The sequence below is a fragment of the Zonotrichia albicollis genome, chromosome 37, assembly GCF_047830755.1.
Source record: "Zonotrichia albicollis isolate bZonAlb1 chromosome 37, bZonAlb1.hap1, whole genome shotgun sequence".
Taxonomy (NCBI): domain Eukaryota; kingdom Metazoa; phylum Chordata; class Aves; order Passeriformes; family Passerellidae; genus Zonotrichia; species Zonotrichia albicollis.
In genome coordinates, this window is record NC_133855.1 from 984,886 (window position 1) to 1,003,499 (window position 18,614).

The 18,614-nt window shown below is 47.9% G+C and overlaps 1 protein-coding gene across 1 annotated transcript in view; it reads right to left on the bottom strand.

Moving 5' to 3' along the window:
• Positions 1 to 5,812: 5,812 nt before the first annotated feature.
• The window catches only part of LOC141726626 (olfactory receptor 14J1-like), a 31,412-nt gene continuing 18,610 nt past the window's right edge, over positions 5,813 to 18,614 (bottom strand). The window contains exon 3 of the mRNA XM_074531576.1: positions 5,813 to 5,913. Coding sequence (XP_074387677.1) covers positions 5,813 to 5,913 — 101 coding nt within the window. The remainder of the gene's footprint in view (positions 5,914 to 18,614) is intronic.

Consider the following 18,614-nt stretch of genomic DNA (forward strand, 5'->3'; position numbering starts at 1 on the left):
CCTGGGGGCTCAGCTCTGCCCTGCAGACCCCTCCCAGCACAGGGCACTGCCCAGGGGCATCTCCCTGGCAGCAGAGCCTTAAGGTCAGGCCAGACAAACAGAGATGCTGCAAGCCAAGGTGCTGCTGCTGCTGTCTGTATGGAGAGGAGGATGAGGAGGCACTTTCTGAGGGAGATCTGAGGCCCATCTGCTGATGCCCAGGGTGACAGTGCAGGAGTGTCAGTGACACAGCCAAGGCTGACAGCCCCTTTCCCTTCCCTTCAGGAGAAAGCTGAGAGCAGCCCTGGCCATGCTGCACCATCTCCACAGCAGGAGGAATCTGCCCTGATGGGGGTGGCTCCTTCCACCTCCAACTTCTCCCCTGCAGCGTCCATGGGGAGCTGCCAGGCAGGCTGAGAGCTGCCCCTGGCAGGTGGCACATGGCCTGGGCTGGCCAAGAGCCCTGAGGGCTGCAGGAGCTGCTCTGCAGGACAGCCCAGGGCAGCCCTGGCTGCAGCTCCAGCTTCAGCCCCTGCAGCCATCCCTGGACGCAGGAGCGGTCCTGCCCTGTTCCTCTGGGGTGCCCAGGGCAGCCCCGCTCTGCAGCACATCCTCCTCCTCCTCCTGCTCCTGTGCCAGAGAGAAACTGGGAGAGTCCTCCTGACACATCCCCCAGGCTGTGGGGTGTGCTGGCTTCAGGAGATCCCTCCAGGAGCACAGGGGACATTGCCCTTCACCCACAGACTCACCATGCACAGGGCTGTGAAGATCTTTCCCCAAGTGAAGTCTCAGCTCAATGTCTTCCCAATCCTGATTGCCTTCAGCCTGTCTCTGCCTGGCTCCTGTCCCCTCACTGCCTGCAGGCAGAGCCCTCAGGCCTGCTGGGCTGGGAGAGGAGCTGGCCCTGGGAAGAGCAGTTGCTTTAAAGGTGAGCAGCACAGACACAGCACAAGGACTTTAATGACCCTCTCAGGGCTTTGATGTTGTTTACATCAGGCTCAGTCCCTGAGAGAGTGTTTTAAATAACTTCTCAAGAACTCAAAGCTAAATTGAAACTCCAAAGTTTCTTGAAGTTTAATAAGTCTCTCTGAGAAAGTGTCCGCAGTTTCAAGTTAGAGCAGGTCACTGGAGGCAGTGATGACAGCTGGGGACAAACAAGGCAAAGGTGTCTCTGGTGCTGAGCAAAGCTGCATGTGTTTGAGGAATGCAAAGGGCCCAGGCCTGAGCCCCAGCCCCTGGCCAGGCAGATGCTGTCCCTCCCTCCTTGCTCAGGGCTCTTGCCGGGATGGGCACTGGCATGTGGGGATGTGCAATGGCAAGGGCAGGAGCATGGGGCAGCCCCTGCCAGGCTGCTGAGCAGGGACAAGGAGGCAATGAGGCCCCAGGCCTGCAAGGGTCACTTGTCTCCTGCTCCTGCCTCAGGCCCAGGCCCAGCAGCCATGGCCAAAGTGCTGCCCAAGTTGGCTCTGGCAGGGCTGTCTTGCAGCTGCTGCACATGCCTGTGCCCTGTGCAGCCCAGGCTGTGCTACGGTGTCCCTGCCCTGCGCCTCTGTCCCTGCAGGCTGTTGGTATCCCCCGGCTGCCCCACCTGGCTGGGCCCTTCCTTTGCTGACAGCTCGGCCTCCTGCCTGCCTCTTCCTGCCTACACAAAGCTTTGGCATGACCCAGACTCTTTCTGGGGGATGTTCTGCACCATAGCCCTTCCCTGGGAGGAAAATTCCTTTCTCTTCGTGTTCTGTCTGGGCCTCCCAAGTAGCATTTGTGATACAATTTCTCTGTCTGGCTTTTTCCCACTATGGAGAAAAGCTCCACCATTTCTGACTCCCACTTTTAAGCCCTGCCAGGCCACTCCTGTTCGTTCCTCAGTGTCTTCACAACACAGACCAGGAACAGCAGCCTCCATATATGGGTTGCCCTCTCTAGGCCTGCAAACCCCAGCCTGGAAGATCTTTGAGCCATCTCCAAGGTGCTTTCAGATGAAAACATTCTGCTCATAGTGTTAGAATATATCACAAGTGCCCAAGGCCAGGCTGAGGTGTCTTTCAATGGCAAGATTATGTCTGGGAGCAATCCTGGGATAGATGGAATTTTGTCAGCTAAATTCCAGTTTTTGCCATGGCCCCTGGACAAGGCCATTTTTGTTCCATAGGAAGGAAGGCACAGAGCCCTGTTGCTTCTGAGGTAGATGAGATGTGAACACCAGAGGCCAATGCCAGGCAGAGGTGGCAGGTTTTTCTCTGCGTACCTTTCCCTTGCCTACAGGAAATTTTTCAGGGGGGACTACCAATTTTGTCCTTTGGTGTCTGAATAGAGAGACAGTTCTTTGCATAGGAAGGAAAGCATGGAGCCTCAGTGATTCAGGAGCTGATAAGAGGCAGCCCTCAACATTCCAAGATCAGCTGGACCTGTCAGGTGGCCCCTGGGAGGCCAAACCAGCCAGACCTGTTCCATGTCCCCTTGGTTCCACGAGGCCCTGCAGTGTCACAATGTTCTCCTTGCTTCTGCAGTGTCACAATGGCCCTGTGCTTCTATGAGGCCCTGCAGGGTCACAGTGGCCCTTTGGTTCCCTGGGGCCCCACAGTGTCACAATGCTCTCCATGATTCCATGGGGCCTTGCAATTCCACAATGCTCTCCATGGATCCACGGTGCCCCACAGGATCACATCGGCCCTTTGGTTCCATGAATTCCCACAGTGGCACAATGGTCTCCACAGGAAGCAAGCAACTGAGTCCCAGTGTTGCAGGGGCAGATGAGAGGCAGTCACCAAAGGCCAAGGCCAGCCAGACTTGACTGTGTTGGCAGACTTTTTCTGGGAGCAATCCCCGGATATACAGAATTTAAGAGGTAGGATCCAATCTTTGGACATGGACAACTGGACAAGAAGGATGATTCTTTTTCATGGGAAGGAAATAATGGAACGCCATTGTTTTAGGGGCAGAAGCAGAGGCTGTCTGATCCACAGGCCAGACACACCTGTTTGTCCTGGCAGCTTTTGTCACAGAGGAATCCTTGTATATACAGAATCTTGTGGGGCTGAATCTCAATTTTGACCATGGACACCATGACAAGAATATCAGTTCATTTCCATTGGAAGGAAAGCAGCAAGCCCCAGTGTTTCAAAAGCAGGTGAGAGGCAGCTCCCAAGAGGCCAAGGGCAGCCAGACCTGTCTGTCCTGGCAGCTTTCACTTGAGAACAGTCCTTGGATGGACGGAGTTTAGGAGGTGGTGTCCCAGTTTCGACTGTGGGCACCTGGTTGAAATGAATGGTTTTTCTATAGGAAAAAAAAGCATGAACTCCAAGTGTTTTGGTAGAAGATGAAAGGTGGCCACCATAGGCCCAGCCAGCCAAACCTTTCTCTCTTGGCATCTTTCATTTTGGGGAAATCCTTGGATGTAGGGAATTTTGGAGGTGGAATCTCAGTTTTGGCTGTGGGCATACAGCTAGGAAGAAGAGTTCTTTTCATTAGGATGGAAAGCACAGAGCCCCAGTGTTTCAAAGGCAGATGAGAACCAGTCCTCAGGAAGCCAAGGCCAGCCAGACATGTCTCTCCTGGAAGCATTTGTCTGGGAGAAATCCTTGGATATAGGGAATTCTGGAGGTGGATTCCCAATTTTCGCCATGGGTGCCTGGATGTGAAAGGTGCTTTTTTCCCTAAAGAAAGGAAAGCACATGGTCCCAGTGTTTCAAAGGCAGATGAGAGGTGGCCTCTGGGTGGCCAAGCCAGCCGGATCTGTCAGTCCTGGCAGATTTCATCTGGGAACAAACTTTGCGTATATGAAAATCTGGAGGAGGAATCCTGATTTTGGCCATGGACACCTGGAGAACAAGGACAGTTCTTTCCACATGGAGGTGAGCCCAGAGCCCCAGTGCTCCAGGGGCTGATGAGCTGCAGCCCTCGACATGCCAGTGTCAGCTGGAGCTGTCAGGTGGCCCCCAGGTGTCCCAGCCAGCCAGGCCTTGATGCCTTGAGAGGCTGCCTAGAACAGAGGCTGGAGAGTGTTACAGGAATAAAGTAGGGATTTATTAAAAGGCCTTCAAAGGATACACCTGGGGCAGTACGAGAGCCCGGCTGAGGGTACACCCAGGATGGAGAATGGGTCACACATTTTCACACTTTTATAAGCTTTGGTCCATTTCCATTTTGGGGTTAATTGTGCAATTACAGCTTCAGTTTGTGAAGACCCATCCTCCCAGTCTGCTCTGCTCAATTCACTGTTTGCACTTTTTGGGGCCTGAAACAGCAACAGTGTCCTTGGCCCTCCTAGGTTTTTAGATTTCCTACTCCAGTTATGGAGAAATATATCAAAGAGCTTCTAAAAAAATGCACTCCTACTTTAAAGGGTGTATTTCATTACTGCTCTCTTTGGAGCAGAGACAATTGCAGCATTCTGTGATTGATATTGACCCAGGGTTTCTCCTCAGCAGCTCTGGCCTGCTCACAGAAGCTGTGCCTTGAGCTCTGACCCAGCGTGGACAACCTTGCTCCACATTGCCCAGCCCCATCCTGTCTGTCCTCCCTCCCCTGGGGCCTGCTGTGCTTGGACAGCTGGCTGCACTCAACCTAAGAGGGGTTTTCCCTTTTTGGGTTTTTTGACGCAATCTAAAACTGCTGAGTTTCCCCACTGAAAACAGACACACTCCTCAAGTGTGTGCCAAGACCAAGCTGCCACCAATAATGTTCCACTCACCCAAGGCAGAACTGTGCAGAAAATGTTTTAGACCTTTCCACTCCATGGTTCCATGAGGCCTTGCTCTGTGGCAATGGACTTTTGGTTCCACGAGGTTCTGGACTCAACAGTGGTAGCCTTAGTTCCAAGTGTCACCATGGCTCTTTGGTTCCACAGGTCCCCGCTGTGTCACAATGGGCTCCATGATTCCATAATTAATGCAAAAACTTTGCATAAACAATGAGCAACACCATGGTCTCCTTGGATCCGCATTGTCGCCATGAACAATGGGTTCCATGAGATCCCAAACTGTCCCAATGGATATTTGGCTCCATGTGGCCCCTCTGTGTCACAAAGGACCCTTGGTTCCATCAGGCCCCACAGTGTCACAGGGGTTTCCTTGGTTCCATCTGCCCCAAAATGTCACAGGGTTTTCCCTTTTCCTGCTGCAACCCACAGCAAACCCCAGTCTGGCAAGAAGGAGCAAAGGGTGACATTTGGAGTGATGGATTTTGCCTTCCCAAGTCACAGTGGTGTGGGATGGGGCCCTGCTGTCCTGTAGATGGATGAACACCAGCCTGCCCATGGCAGGGGGTAAGAGACAACAGCCTCTGTCCATGGAACTGCAACAGCAGAGAGGTCAGGAGACCTGGGTTTAAAAGATTCTCACCAGCACAGGAAACATCAACCTAGGACATTTTCTTGAAAGCTGACATTTTAGAGCATTTTTTAATACAGACTTGGACTACCAAATACCAAATTTAACAGTTCTGGCTTCCTCTGGGCCCTGAGACCAGTTGGAATCTTTCCAGCAGTCTGTGCTGTTCCATCACATTTTAAATTATCAAATTGAGAGCCAAACTTTTAAGAAAATTTAGCAAAGATTTATTAATTTGTCTGAGACACCAAAGTTTGGTCGTCGAAACCACCTCAGCCAAGGGTCAGCGTTGAGCCCGTGATCGGCGCTGGGTGAACACAGATCTGACTTCCAAATGTCAGAGGCTGCCCCTGTTCATGAATGATGCTTCGCGCAGCAAGTTCTTATACAGTTTATTCTTCCTGAGGCAGAAATGACCGAATGTCCTTTGTGTCTCTTCACATGCAGAACCGCAGCTTTACATGTGCAGAGGTAGACAAAGACTCAGTCGAGGTGTCTCGATGCTGTCAGTCGACTTTGGGGAAGTCAGCATTCACACGCATCAGGGTGGCGCTGTCGATCATCGTGGTAGATGTAATCATCAAGGTGATATCGCTCTTAGGTGGACCTGGCGACCCAGGGAAGCCGGTGATTATCAGCCTGGAAACTTCTATTCTTACGTTAAAACCCCAATATTTATCTCAACGAACGTCCAGGAACTAGATATGAATAAGACACTGCTCCTGGCCAGGATGGTCAAAAGACATAGTGTGGATTTTACAATATTTTATACATTAATAGCATGAATTATCTCTATCATATACTACAATCCCTCCCCATTTATATCACCAATTTAATTCATGCTCTCAAATTGCTAAATTTTTCATTTTCTACTTCTACCAGCCACCATTGAGGGTCTTTCACAGAGTGCTCCTTTACACTGTTCTGTACTCCCCTTGTGGAACACCCTGTTATCCCATATTATTCACATTCGTTTTTGCTTGTTTCTCGAACTTTGCCAATACTCCAGCAGCATTGCTGGCACACTGCCTTTGTCCCAATCACATGATTTTAGATGTGTTGCCTCCGGAAGCTCCCTCCGGATCCACAGGAATTATCGCTATCTGCATTCCCTGGACCACAGAGTGGATCAGTCTAAAAAAGCATGGAATTAGACAAGGCAGGAATAGGATTTCAGCTACTGAACAGAGCACAAAAAACATCACTTTGTTCCACCAGGCCCCATCAAACAATTTGTCCCACCATGAAGATTGTAAAATCGAGTTCCATTTTTGAACTGGGACATGGGCCACCTTTTTGATCTCGGCCGTCAAACCTCTTATGGTTTCCCCATAATCTTTGATTTCAATACAACATTCTGATTCATTGAACTTTCCACACACACCCCCTTCTTTGGCCAGCAAATAGTCTAAAGCTATTCTATTCAGGTACACAAATGTCCGTATCTGGGTGTGCTGCTGACTAAGTAAATCCAGGGCCTCAGAGGTGTGATGTGAAACAATTTCCACCACTGTCTGCAGCCAAATCAGCCAGTTCAGTAGGTAAATTGGAGTCCTATACCCGTAGCTTCCATCCTGGGCCCACGTGGCCGGTCCATAATAATGAATTATTCTTGCCACCAGCCACTCTTCCTTCTCCCAGGCTTGCTTACCACTTATCACTGGTATCATCTTTTTCAGGCTTCTCCTCTCCCTTCTCAGGGTTTCGTATAATGGAGCCTCTAACAGATTACTTTTTGTTTGAGGGAGAGTAAAGAACACTGGCCGAATCATGCCCAGAGTGCATGATCCCTTCCACCTTGGGGGTAACTCACTGTATGCCTTCTTTCCACAAATCCAATAAATTCCATCCAGGGCTTTCCATCTAATGGTTATTTTCCCTGGGTGTCCCCAGTACTCTCTCAGGCCTTCCAAGGATTGAAAAGGGTTGGCTCCAGGATTTTTGACCCAACTCAGTCCTATCCTTTTGTTCCATTCACAATTTGTCTCATTCTTCCGGCTCCAGTACCCCGAATAGCGTTCTGGCTGCCAGATCTTGCTTTTGGTGTTTGAGTTCACCGTCAGGGTAAACACACACGGGGTGCATCCCACCATTTCGGTGTCCTTCTTTCCTTCTCGACTGGTGCATATGGTTTCAATCACCCTCTGGTCCAAAATCCATCCCTCACGTCTCTGTGCCAATTTTGAGACCCTCGGATTGTCCCATTTCAAAAGCTGTTCCAGAACCAAACCTTCCCCTTTCCAAGGTCAGTTTTCTGCTGACTTCAGCCCCCACAAATCCAGCAATTTGACAATCCCAGTTCAATTGCAGTTTCTTGCATCAGGTCAATGAACAGGTTGCTGTCTGGGGAAAGCAGTTCCCCATCAGCACATTGTTTCTCCAGCAATTCATACTGTTCTTCCAGGGTTTTTAATCTCTCCTGTTCAACTTGCTTTGTCCTCATTTCTGACTCTCTTTGCTTCAATTCCTGAGTTATTTCTCTCATTCTTCCCTCAGGATCCTCATCATCTTCATTTTTTGTGAAACAGACAACCCGATCATATTGCAGGCACACTCTATCATCATTCGCCTCTGCTAAATCCAATATGATTGGTTCTCTGCTCAAGGTAAATCTGCTATCAAATTTAACATTTCTTTCCATCCAATACATTTTCCTGTTCATCATGCATATCCCCAGCCTCGCATTGTCATAACACAATGGATTCACCTGGTGATACGCTACAAATGTTGATTCTGCTTTTCCCCCAACCCACATGGTTCGATTGCATTGGTTACAAATGGGGATTGACATTATTTCTGCACTCTGTTTCCATATCTGATGCTTGTGCTCATCTGACTGCCCGTTCCTTCACCCTGCCTCGGGATTGATACACCCAATTTCTTTGTCCAATTTACATAATTTGACTCTTGTGCCATTTCTCAACAGTACCTGCTGGGCTCCTTGATGCATTCCTCTGGGTCTTGGTATGCTGAGGGCTTCCCGTCCCCTTGCTCAGCAGGTACCACCTGAGTGCAATTTCCACACTCATCTGCGGAGCTCTCATTTCTGCCTCTCATCGGGACCTCAGTGTGCAGACTCTGCATCCTGCACATGGATAGGCTCAGGCCAATCAGGATTCCCACCAGGCATACTCCTCTGCCTTTGCCTTCACTCCCTGAGGTACTACCAGCGGCAAGGAAGACCATCTTCGCGGCAGCAGGAGTATTCTTCAGGGAATACATTCTCCGACCTAGCCGCTTACCTCCTTTAAAAGGCGCCCCACCTTGAAATTCTGATGGCATCTGAGCTGCACAGTACCTTGATTGACTTTCGGCACTCCACATCCAATATTTCTGCCTTAGATCTAAGCTTTCCACGCACCCCATTCTGGAAAATGTGGAACCACTCTTGTGAATCTAATTCGATAATTCCTAAATCTGTAGCTAGGGTTAGAATGCGGTCAGTCAGCTCAAGCTCCTCTTCCAGACATTGGGTGCACAATCCCTTTGGCCTCTGCCCCCTTCTGCAGCGCACAATAAAAGCTCCCTGACAATATTCACAGTTGAAATGCACAAACGGATAGCATACAGAGTCAGAATACAACCTATCCGTTCACTGTCAGTCATTAACAAGGACGTTGGGGTTTCAAGTCACCTGGGGAAGAAGTGACTCTCCACTCGGACTCTTCCTCCTGATGTTTGACTTTCTTCACCCAAGAGGCGTGTGTCCAACCTTTCTCTGCCGTCTGAATAGCCGTGTCTGTTGTCAGGAGCACAAGAAAGGGACCTTCCCAGTGAGGAGAGAGGCATACCTCCTTCCACACTTTCACGAGCACTCTGTCACCCGGCTGGATTTTGTGGATAGCGAATCCCAGAGGAGCACTCTGAGATACTATCCCTTGTTTTCTGAGTTCCACAAATTTTTGTTGATTGCAACCAAATATGGTTGAATCTGACAATCCTCAAGCCTGGGGTGTCCTGCCGGCATCTCCTATCTATGTGGCATTTCATATAGCATCTGCAAGGGTGAGAGCCCTGTCTCTGAATGAGGCATCGTCCTGATATTAGGCAAGGCTAAAGGTAGGCATTTTAGCCAGGACATCCGAGTTTCTAAAATTAATTTAGACAACCGCGCTTTCAAGGTCTGATTCATCCTTTCCACTTGTCCTGAGCTTTGGGCATGCCACACAGTGTGGTATTCCCACCGAATGGCCTAGCACATCAGCCATCTGCTTAATAATCTTTGATGTAAAATATGTTCCTTGGTCCAAATCAATGTAATTCACTGTGACAGTCTGTCTGAATTTTCCCTCATCTGCCTCATGATCGTCCTTGGGAGACCACTGAAGGGAAGACCCACCCCTGTCTAAAATATCTGGCTCTGAAGGAGAAAAGTCACATGCGAACAGGGCCTTGAGACCTGAAAGCTCAGTGTTAAGCTATTGTTTTCACAGGTGTGTTTGCTGTATGCTAAGAAGGGGGCACGATGCCCCAGTTGAACAATAGCAGCTCTGGAAGCTGTCCCGTCTCTCGGCCTGGCTGGACTTCTCCTGACTTTCAGGTGGTCTCCCATAGAAGACCCTCACCTGTTTTACAACCACCGTGACAGACAGACTGAGATGTAAGAAGCCTCTCCATCAAGGACTGAGACTTGAACCTCCTAAAAGGCCCCTCTGCTCCTTCCAAGGACTGGGACTGAAACCCCCAGCCCGGGAGAGGCGTGTGGGGGAGGCAAGCTGACAAAAGCGAGATGTTTGCCTGCAGGTTTGTGACCACTGGAGCAAGAAAACAATGGCTCTCATTTACTGCTGAGAACATAGACTACCTCTTACATCTGTTCCCTATTGTATCTGTTCCACCCCTCTCACAATTTTCAGTAATAAAAACCTCTGAGTTAGCTAGAGCCTTTGAGATCTCCCCAGCATAGCAGGTGAACCCTCAACTGGACTGGACCAAAGGACTTCGTCTCTGCGTTGGTAGCTATATCCCCTCTCCCTCTCTCTTTCTCTATCTTTTTCTCTCCCTTAATCCCTCTATCGCATTTTTGCTCTGGTTATTTCAATAAAATTGCATTTGACTTGATTATCACTGAAAACCCCCTTGTACCGTGTTGGTTTCTGCACTCTGAGATCATTCCTACAAACCATCAGGTCATCTGTCCACTAGGACGGACCCTGACATTAAATTGGCGTCACGGACAGAATTTTGATAGACAGAGGGATTTGCAGACAAATCTCATGCTAAATTGAGTGCTCTATCTCCGGAATTGGCACAAAAGATCTCTCAGTTCAAAACAATGGTAACTGTTACTGATACTGATCTGATACCAACACTGATCCTGATCCTTATCCTGATCCTGATCCTGATCCTGATCCTGTTACTCTTGTATTTGAGTGAATCTGATCCTGTTACTGCTGTATTTGTGTACCTTGACTGTCTAAAAGGGAAGGGACAGACCTGAAGAAATTGAGCTGTGCCTTTTAGACAGATATTGTCCCTTCACGTACACAGGGGAGTGAGGGGCAGCCCAGCGAAGGCTGAGTGGCTTTCCCCCTGTTGTAGGTTCTGGTCCCCTCACAAAGAAAACATTTGTGTGCGTGTGTTCATGTGAGTGTATCTGGACTGTCTGGGAAGGAAGAGGCAAATTTGAAGCAACCTCACAGAGCCTCCCAGACTGATTCTGTCTCTTCAACTACCCAGGGAATCAAGGGGACAGTGGAAAGGCTGTGTGATTTGTGTAACTTAAGGTAACTCCCTGGTGTAGCTTTGGTCCCCTCACAAAATGACTAAAAACTTCACTGCAAAAGGTAAAGCTGAATTTTATACTCTGCTTGCTAAATACAATGCCACACCTTCTCCAGGGAGAGAAAAATGGGCAAGCTACCACTGGTTTAACTTAGAAAATGTTATTGATAGACTATCTTTTTTGCAGCCTGAAACAAAATTCAAATTGGGCACAAATAAAACCATCCTCTGCTCAGTCTTGGGCGCCTGCCTCACAGCAGTCATAGAAACTCGCTTTAAGCAAAAAGGTGAGGAAAATGCTATCATAGACTCCCTCCAAAACCTAGTTAAGTTTTGCAAAAACAGTTGGATGAAGAAAGAAATGTAAATAACTTTTTACAGGCTGCCCTGAGAGAGGAGCATGTTAAAAATTGACAGAACACTGATTTCTCAAAAGAAACAGAGGAGAAAGAAACTCCTCACATTAGTCAAAATTGCCCTCAAAAAGAATTAGCTCTGATGAAAAATTGGTGGAAACACTGTTGTAATAGCATAAAACCTCTAACTAAAACAGAATGCAACTATAACAATAATGAAGATCTTGACCTGCACATAACCACTAAAGAAATCCTGTACACTGCTACTGAATCAACAAAACTTGCAAAGCAGTATGGGCTTCTCCCCCAAAAATCTGAAACAGAACACATTTGTCAAGTGTCTCTCACTGGGGGAGATCCGATTCTTTTGTCAGAACAAGAATCCGGTGATTGCTGGGGACATGGGGTGTTCCTAACAACAGCAGACAGACACATCCCATGGTCCCCAAATCAGCACACAGCTCATTGGGCAGGGGGGCTTAACCCCTTGGAAAGGAGAGACCCTTTGATCGGTACCCCTGGCCAACTCTGGGAAAACATTCACAAATCTGGCTGCCTGCAATTGATTCATGAAAAGAAATTAATTCCTCGTTTTGAATCTCCAATCCAATCCCCTGTAAAGCCGAAATTATGACCTCTTTAACTCAAGGGCTTCCAGAACACTTAAACCTACAGCAATTCTCCTTCAGAAAACCATAGTAGCTATGTCTCCCATAGAAAGATCAGATAAATTTCTTAGTAACCAGAATGACCCTTTTGTTCCCCTTTATGACTTGCTGAGAAAAGGAATAAAATGAGATTGGACTTCTTCTCAGAAGGAAACATTGCAATTTCTGATTTTTGAAGTGACAGCTCATCAGGCACTGGGCCCTATCCATCCCACAGATCCCTTTCAGGTGGAGTGGGGATTTGCCTCCTCACAGCTTTCAGTACACATTTGGCAGCGGGGTCCTGAAGGTCTGACAAAGACTGTTGGTTTTTATTCCTGTGGTTTCAAAGATGCTGAGAAAAGGTACCCTGCCTGGGAAGGGGGGTGTTTGTGGTTGGCTTGGCTCCCAGGGAGGTGGAGGAGAAGTGGGCAATCCAAGAAACTGGGAGCTTGGGTAGCAGCCAAAATAAACCTGCCTCTGTGACTAAAGCAACCCCTCCTCTCTCCCCTGCTTCTGCTAACAGAAAGGAAGACAGTTCTCAGGTTGAGGAACTGTTAACTGTTGGGTGTATTTTCCAAAGTGAGGGACAAAATTACTTTCTTGTCTGTGTTTACACCGAGTCCTGTGCTATGTTTATATTTGGGTTGGTCCAGGCCGATGCTTTTAAAAGAGCTACAGGAAATAATACTGTTAAAGCAATGCAAGGATGGTTTGGGATTTTCCTAAAACCACAGGAAATTCAATCTGATAATGTTTCTCACTTTACTGTCAAAAGTGTGCAGGACTGGGCAGAAGGTGAAAAGGCTGAATGGACTTCCCACACCTCTTACTATAGATGGGTGGTAAATGAGTGCTCCAAAATCACTGCTTTTTACCCGACAGCTCCAAGCATAATTCCTTCACTACAGAGACCAGATGATTTCAAGAATCCAGTACATTACCCTGGATAACCTGGTTTTGGTGGACTCGCTGCTGCTGCAGAGGAAGTACCACTGCTGTTCAAAACCGCTCTGACCATTCCATTGTTCTAATTTTCTGCCTTTTCGTGGCAGAGTCTGTTGTGTTTACTTTTTCAGAAGAACTCCGAGGGACATGAAGACCTGATAAACCATGATAACACTAGTGATGGACAACAGAAATGATGTTTTCCCCTCCCTTTATGGTAACACCAGGTGATGATATTACACATGACATGTGAATTAATTGAACTTGAATAAATTGGCTGTCACAATTAGAGATTTGATCAAAATCAGCAACCACTGCAGTCATTCTTATTGGCTTTTGTGAACACACCAGTGGCTGCTATCAAACATATTACCAAATTGGGAGAAGGTAAATGTAAATGGCCACAAATTGGTACTTGATGCACTTGGTGCTACACAAAACAATGTTTCTTTGGCTCTCAGCTGTATCCAGGCACAATTGTAGATGCAGTCAGTTTCTGCTTCAATTATAAGAGAAGGTGAAGAAAGCACTTTTCCCATTGAAATTTGGAAAATAATTTGGGACCGTGCCGCTGACTTTGAAAGAGAATTCCAATCCTGGTGGAACCTAGTGAAATTTGACCTGAGACCTCATTTTAAATACAGCCACGGTTTTTGTGTTAACCATACACAATGCCTCAGTGCATTTGATTTTCCCTGTTATAGCATTAGAACTGAATTACGACGGAGCCATTCTCTATTTTTTCTGAACATAGAGAATGAGCCCATCAAATTGGTAAGAAATGGTAAACTATTAATTTGGAATCTTGTATTGCCCGAGAACAATAAGAGTTCATCTGTGAAAGCAATGCAATCATAGCTCAAGACATTTGTTAAGATACAGAGCAAAATATCTGTCATTTTGAAATTTGTCCTAATGAGGCTTTTGAAACAGTTCCTATATACATAGGCAATGGATGTGCATGCTTTAGAACTATCTGTGATCTTGTCCTTGTAGAAAATGTAGTAGATACTAAAAATCATTCAAATTTCTGTGCTTGTAACTTTACTAAGATTTCAGGATGTGACTTTTTCTTGTGAAGCCCCAGTCACTTCTCACTACCTATTGCAATCTAACTACACAATGATTCACAAACTGATGCCTACTCCTATTGAGATGAAACCTTCTTTGGTAAGACAACTGCTGCTCCATCAGAACTTGGTTGAGATCCTCAAGAAAATCAAGGAAAGCAGACAGAAGACCCCAGTGCATGTTCATCACAATGTAAGACACACCGTATCTTGGAAAGAGTGAAGAAAGATGTCGAGCACAGGTGGTGGGATACTCTTTTGGGTGGTCTCCTACTGCCACAGGTGTCCTGAACAGTGTGTGTGTCATCCCATTGTTATCCTTTTGATACTAATTCTGTTTGGTTTCATTTTTATCAGCAATCCTAGTCATTATGAATTAGAAGATAGTGAAACAGTTGACAAGATTGACGTCTATAGTTAATGCACACAATTTGGCTGATGCCCCCTTCACTGTGGAAATCCCTAAGATATTTGACACAAAGCAATTATGAATTTAGCATATGTGTTTTACAGTAATCCTGACTTTCTTTTATGATTTTGTGAAAATAATTTTTGATTTTTAGTGAATTGTTTTAGATTTTTTTTAAGCTAATGCTTATATTATGATTTGTTTATTGCTTTTGCTTTGATTATTTGTGATTTGTTTTAACCATTTTTTGAAATTGTTATAAAAACAATGTTTTAATTGATTAACTATTTGTGAAAATTGTTATGACATTCAATATTAATTATGTTTGTTTATTGTCTCCTTTTTCCCCTTCTTTTTCCTATCCTTTTTTTTTTTTTCCTCCTTTTCTCTTTTCTCTCTCACCTCTCATATTGTCTCTGCTTTTCGGGATATGCTACCAACGTACGGCAAGACTGATTGGCAACACTCCAGAGCTCTGCTGAGGAAGATCCCTTCAAGACAATCGTGAGTCACAGGGTCGTGTGAGAGTCTGTCAGAATTTTCCCTCATCTGCCTCACAATCGTCCTTGGGAGACCACTAAAGAGAAGACCCCCCCACTGTCTAGAATCTCTGGCTCTGAAGGAAAAAAGTCACACGCCAACAGGGCTCTGAGATCTGAAAGCTCAGTGTTAAGCTATTGTTTTCACAAGTGTGTTTGCTGTATGCTAAGAAGGGGGCACCGTGCCCCGTTTGCAACAATAGCAGCTCTGGGAGCTGTCCCACCTCTTGGCCGGGCTGGACTTCTCCTGTGTTTCAGGTGGTCTCCCATAGAAGACCCTCACCTGTTTTACAACCACCGTGACAGACAGACTGAGATGTAAGAAGCCTTTCCATCAAGGACTGAGACATGAACCTCCTAAAAGGCCCCTCTGCTCCTTCCAAGGACTGGGACTGAAACCCCCAGCCCGGGAGAGGCGTGTGGGGGAGGCAAGCTGACCGAAGCGAGATGTTTGCCTGCAGGTTGTGACCACTGGAGCAAGAAAACAATGGCTTTCATTTACTGCTGAGAACATGGACTTCCTGTTACATCTGTTTCCTATTGTATCTGTTCCCCCCCCCCCCAAAATTTTCACCAATAAAATCCTCTGAGTTAGCTAGAGCCTTTGAGATCTCCCCAGGGTAGCAGGCGGACCCTCGACTGGACTGGACCAAAGGACTTCGTCTCTACGTTGGTAGCTATATCCCCTCTCCTTCCCTCTCTCTCTCCTCTTTCTCTGTCTTTTTCTCTCCCTTAATCCCTCTATCGCATTTTTGCTCTGGTTATTTCAATAAAACTGCATTTGATTTGATTATCACTGCAAACCCCTTTGTACCATGTTGGTTTTTGCACTCTGAGATCATTCCTACGAACCATCAGGTCATCTGGTCACTAGGACGGATCCTGACAGATGGCTTTGCAGAATGGCTGGTATTACTGCATAGTGGTACAGAGTTAATATTGGGGTGCAAGGAAGCAGCATTTTTGAATTTCACTAGACTTAATATGGAATGTTAGGGGAAGAACCAAAGAAGAAAAAGGGAGGGATCAAGGTGGTTTGGAGAGAAATAGACATAGGAAAATACAGGAATAATAAAATAAGTAGAGTCAGTCATGCTGAGAGATGCTGATAAATGGTGATCAGTGTGCTTGTAAGGCCCTGCCTTGCACCTGTACCCTGCACTGTTCCACAGTACCCTGTTTCCTCATTAGACTCAATGTGCATTTTCTGACTGCTCTGCAGAGGCAGTGGGATGTGGTGGAGTCAGATGAGAAACCTTTTTGCACTCTTGTCTGTGTGTATGAACATGTCTGTATGAATATGTCCAAAGGCCAGATAAACAGTGATCCATAGGGGGTTGATAAAGGTAACCTTTATCATGGTATACCATGATAACTTATCCTTTGGGGCTCAGTAATCTAAAGATTTATAGAATGGTAACTAAGGCCTTATGGATAGGCCTTAGTTCCCCTAATCACCCATTTTTTCCTCTAAAAATACACGTGACATCAGGTTAGTTATAATTTAAACATGAATTTCTTAAAAAAGAATCACCATAAGACTACAGGACAATGTCACTTCCCTGTTGTCCTCTTCAGTTAAGTTTCAAGCTTCCAGAAAAATAGTTGTATTTAAAAACGCATGGATTCTAACTTGGCCCCTTCCTGGAGTGCCATGGTCATGAATGCCAATGCCTTAAATGATTCCTAAATATTTTTACCTTTGTATTAGATATTACACACAAAGAAGGACACCCTTCCATTCAGAAAAGTCAGTTTCATTATAATGAAAAACACAGAAGGATAACATAGGGACTAATGATCCTTTATTTTCAGAAAAAAAGGGATGAGAATTTATGTTTTGGTGCTCTGTAGCCATCCATGTGGACAACATTCCAATATGCCAAGGTATGTGTCCAAAAGGTACAGGGGAAGCCATTCCCCAGAGCCTGCAGGGACAGAGGCGCAGGGCAGGGACACCGTAGCACAGCCTGGGCTGCACAGGGCACAGGCATGTGCAGCAGCTGCAAGACAGCCCTGCCAGAGCCAACTTGGGCAGCACTTTGGCCATGGCTGCTGGGCCTGGGCCTGAGGCAGGAGCAGGAGACAAGTGACCCTTGCAGGCCTGGGTCCTCATTGCCCCCTGCTCAGCAGCCTGGCAGGGGCCGCCCCATGCTCCTGCCCTTGCCATTGCACATCCCCACATGCCAGTGCCCATCCCGGCAAGAGCCCTGAGCAAGGAGGGAGGGACAGCATCTGCCTGGCCAGGGGCTGGGGCTCAGGCCTTGGCCCTTGGCATTCCTCAAACACATCCAGCTTTGCTCTGCACCAGAGACACCTTTGCCTTGTTTGTCCCCAGCTGCCATCACTGCCTCCAGTGTTCTGCTCTACCTGGAAGCTGGGGACACTTTCTCAGTTGCGTCCCTCAGTGGGACCCATTAAAACTTCAAGAAAGTTCAGAGTTTCAATTTAATTTTGTGTTCTTGAGAAGTTTTTTGAACACTCTCTCAGGGACTGAATCTGATGTAAACAATCCCAAATCCCCAAGAGGCTCATTAAAGTCCTTGTGCTGTGTCTGTGCTGCTGAGCTTTAAAGGAACAGCTCTACCCAGGGCCAGCACTTCTCCCAGCCCAGCAGGGCTGAGGGCTCTGCCTGCAGGCACTGAGGGGACAGGAGCCAGGAAGAGACAGGCTGAAGGCAATCAGGATAGGGAAGACATTGAGCTGAGACTTCACTTGGGGAAAGATCTTCACAGTCGTCTACGTGGTGAGTTCTCTGTGGCACAGGAGGAGGAGGAGGATGTGCTGCAGAGCAGGGCTGCCCTGGGCACCGTCAGAGGGACTGGACATGACGGCTCATGCTGCCAGGGACGGCTGCAGGCGGTGAAGCTGGGGCTGCAGCCAGAGCTGCTCTGAGCTCCAGCTCATGCCCAGCTCATTTCTGAGGGGAGTTTTCATGAACTCATTCAGGGCTAGGGTTTCCTGCTTTGGTCTCTGCTTTCCTGAATCTGTGCTCCCACTTTTCCCTGTCTCAGCTTGGTGGCAATGGAAACCAGGCTGGGCAGGGCAGAGCAGAGCTTAGACTCCTAAATCATCACACTGAGGATTCCTGGGCACCTCAGCAAGTGTCTGCACCTGCCCAGCCTCCAGATCCATGCAGCATCACCTTTCCATGGTGCCCAGGCTGGGCGAGCTGTTCTTTCATCCCTGCAGGGCCCAGCAGCTGCAGGGCAGGGCTGGCCCAGGGGCTGGGCTGGGCTCTGGCAGCTCTGGCAGGGAAGGAGCCCGGGGCCACAGGAGCAGCTGGGGCTGGGACAGCTCCAGCAGCAGAGCCATGGGCAGGCAGGGAGGGAGGCAGTGCTGAGGGAAGCCCTGCTGCAGGGCAGATGTGGCACCTGCCGGGCCTACCCTGCAGGGCAGACACTGCCCTGAGCAGCACAGCTCTTGTGTCCCCTCGCAGCCAGCACAGCCCTCAGCCCGGGGGCTCGGGGCCTTCAGTCCCTCCTGGGCCGGCAGAGCAGCCCCAGAGATGAAGGGCATCTCTGCGGCCATGTGCCCATTCCCTGCTGACCAGGGCCTGAGGGCCACTGTCCTGCCCTGCTGCTGCCTGGCAGGGGCTGGGCAGGGCTGCCCAGG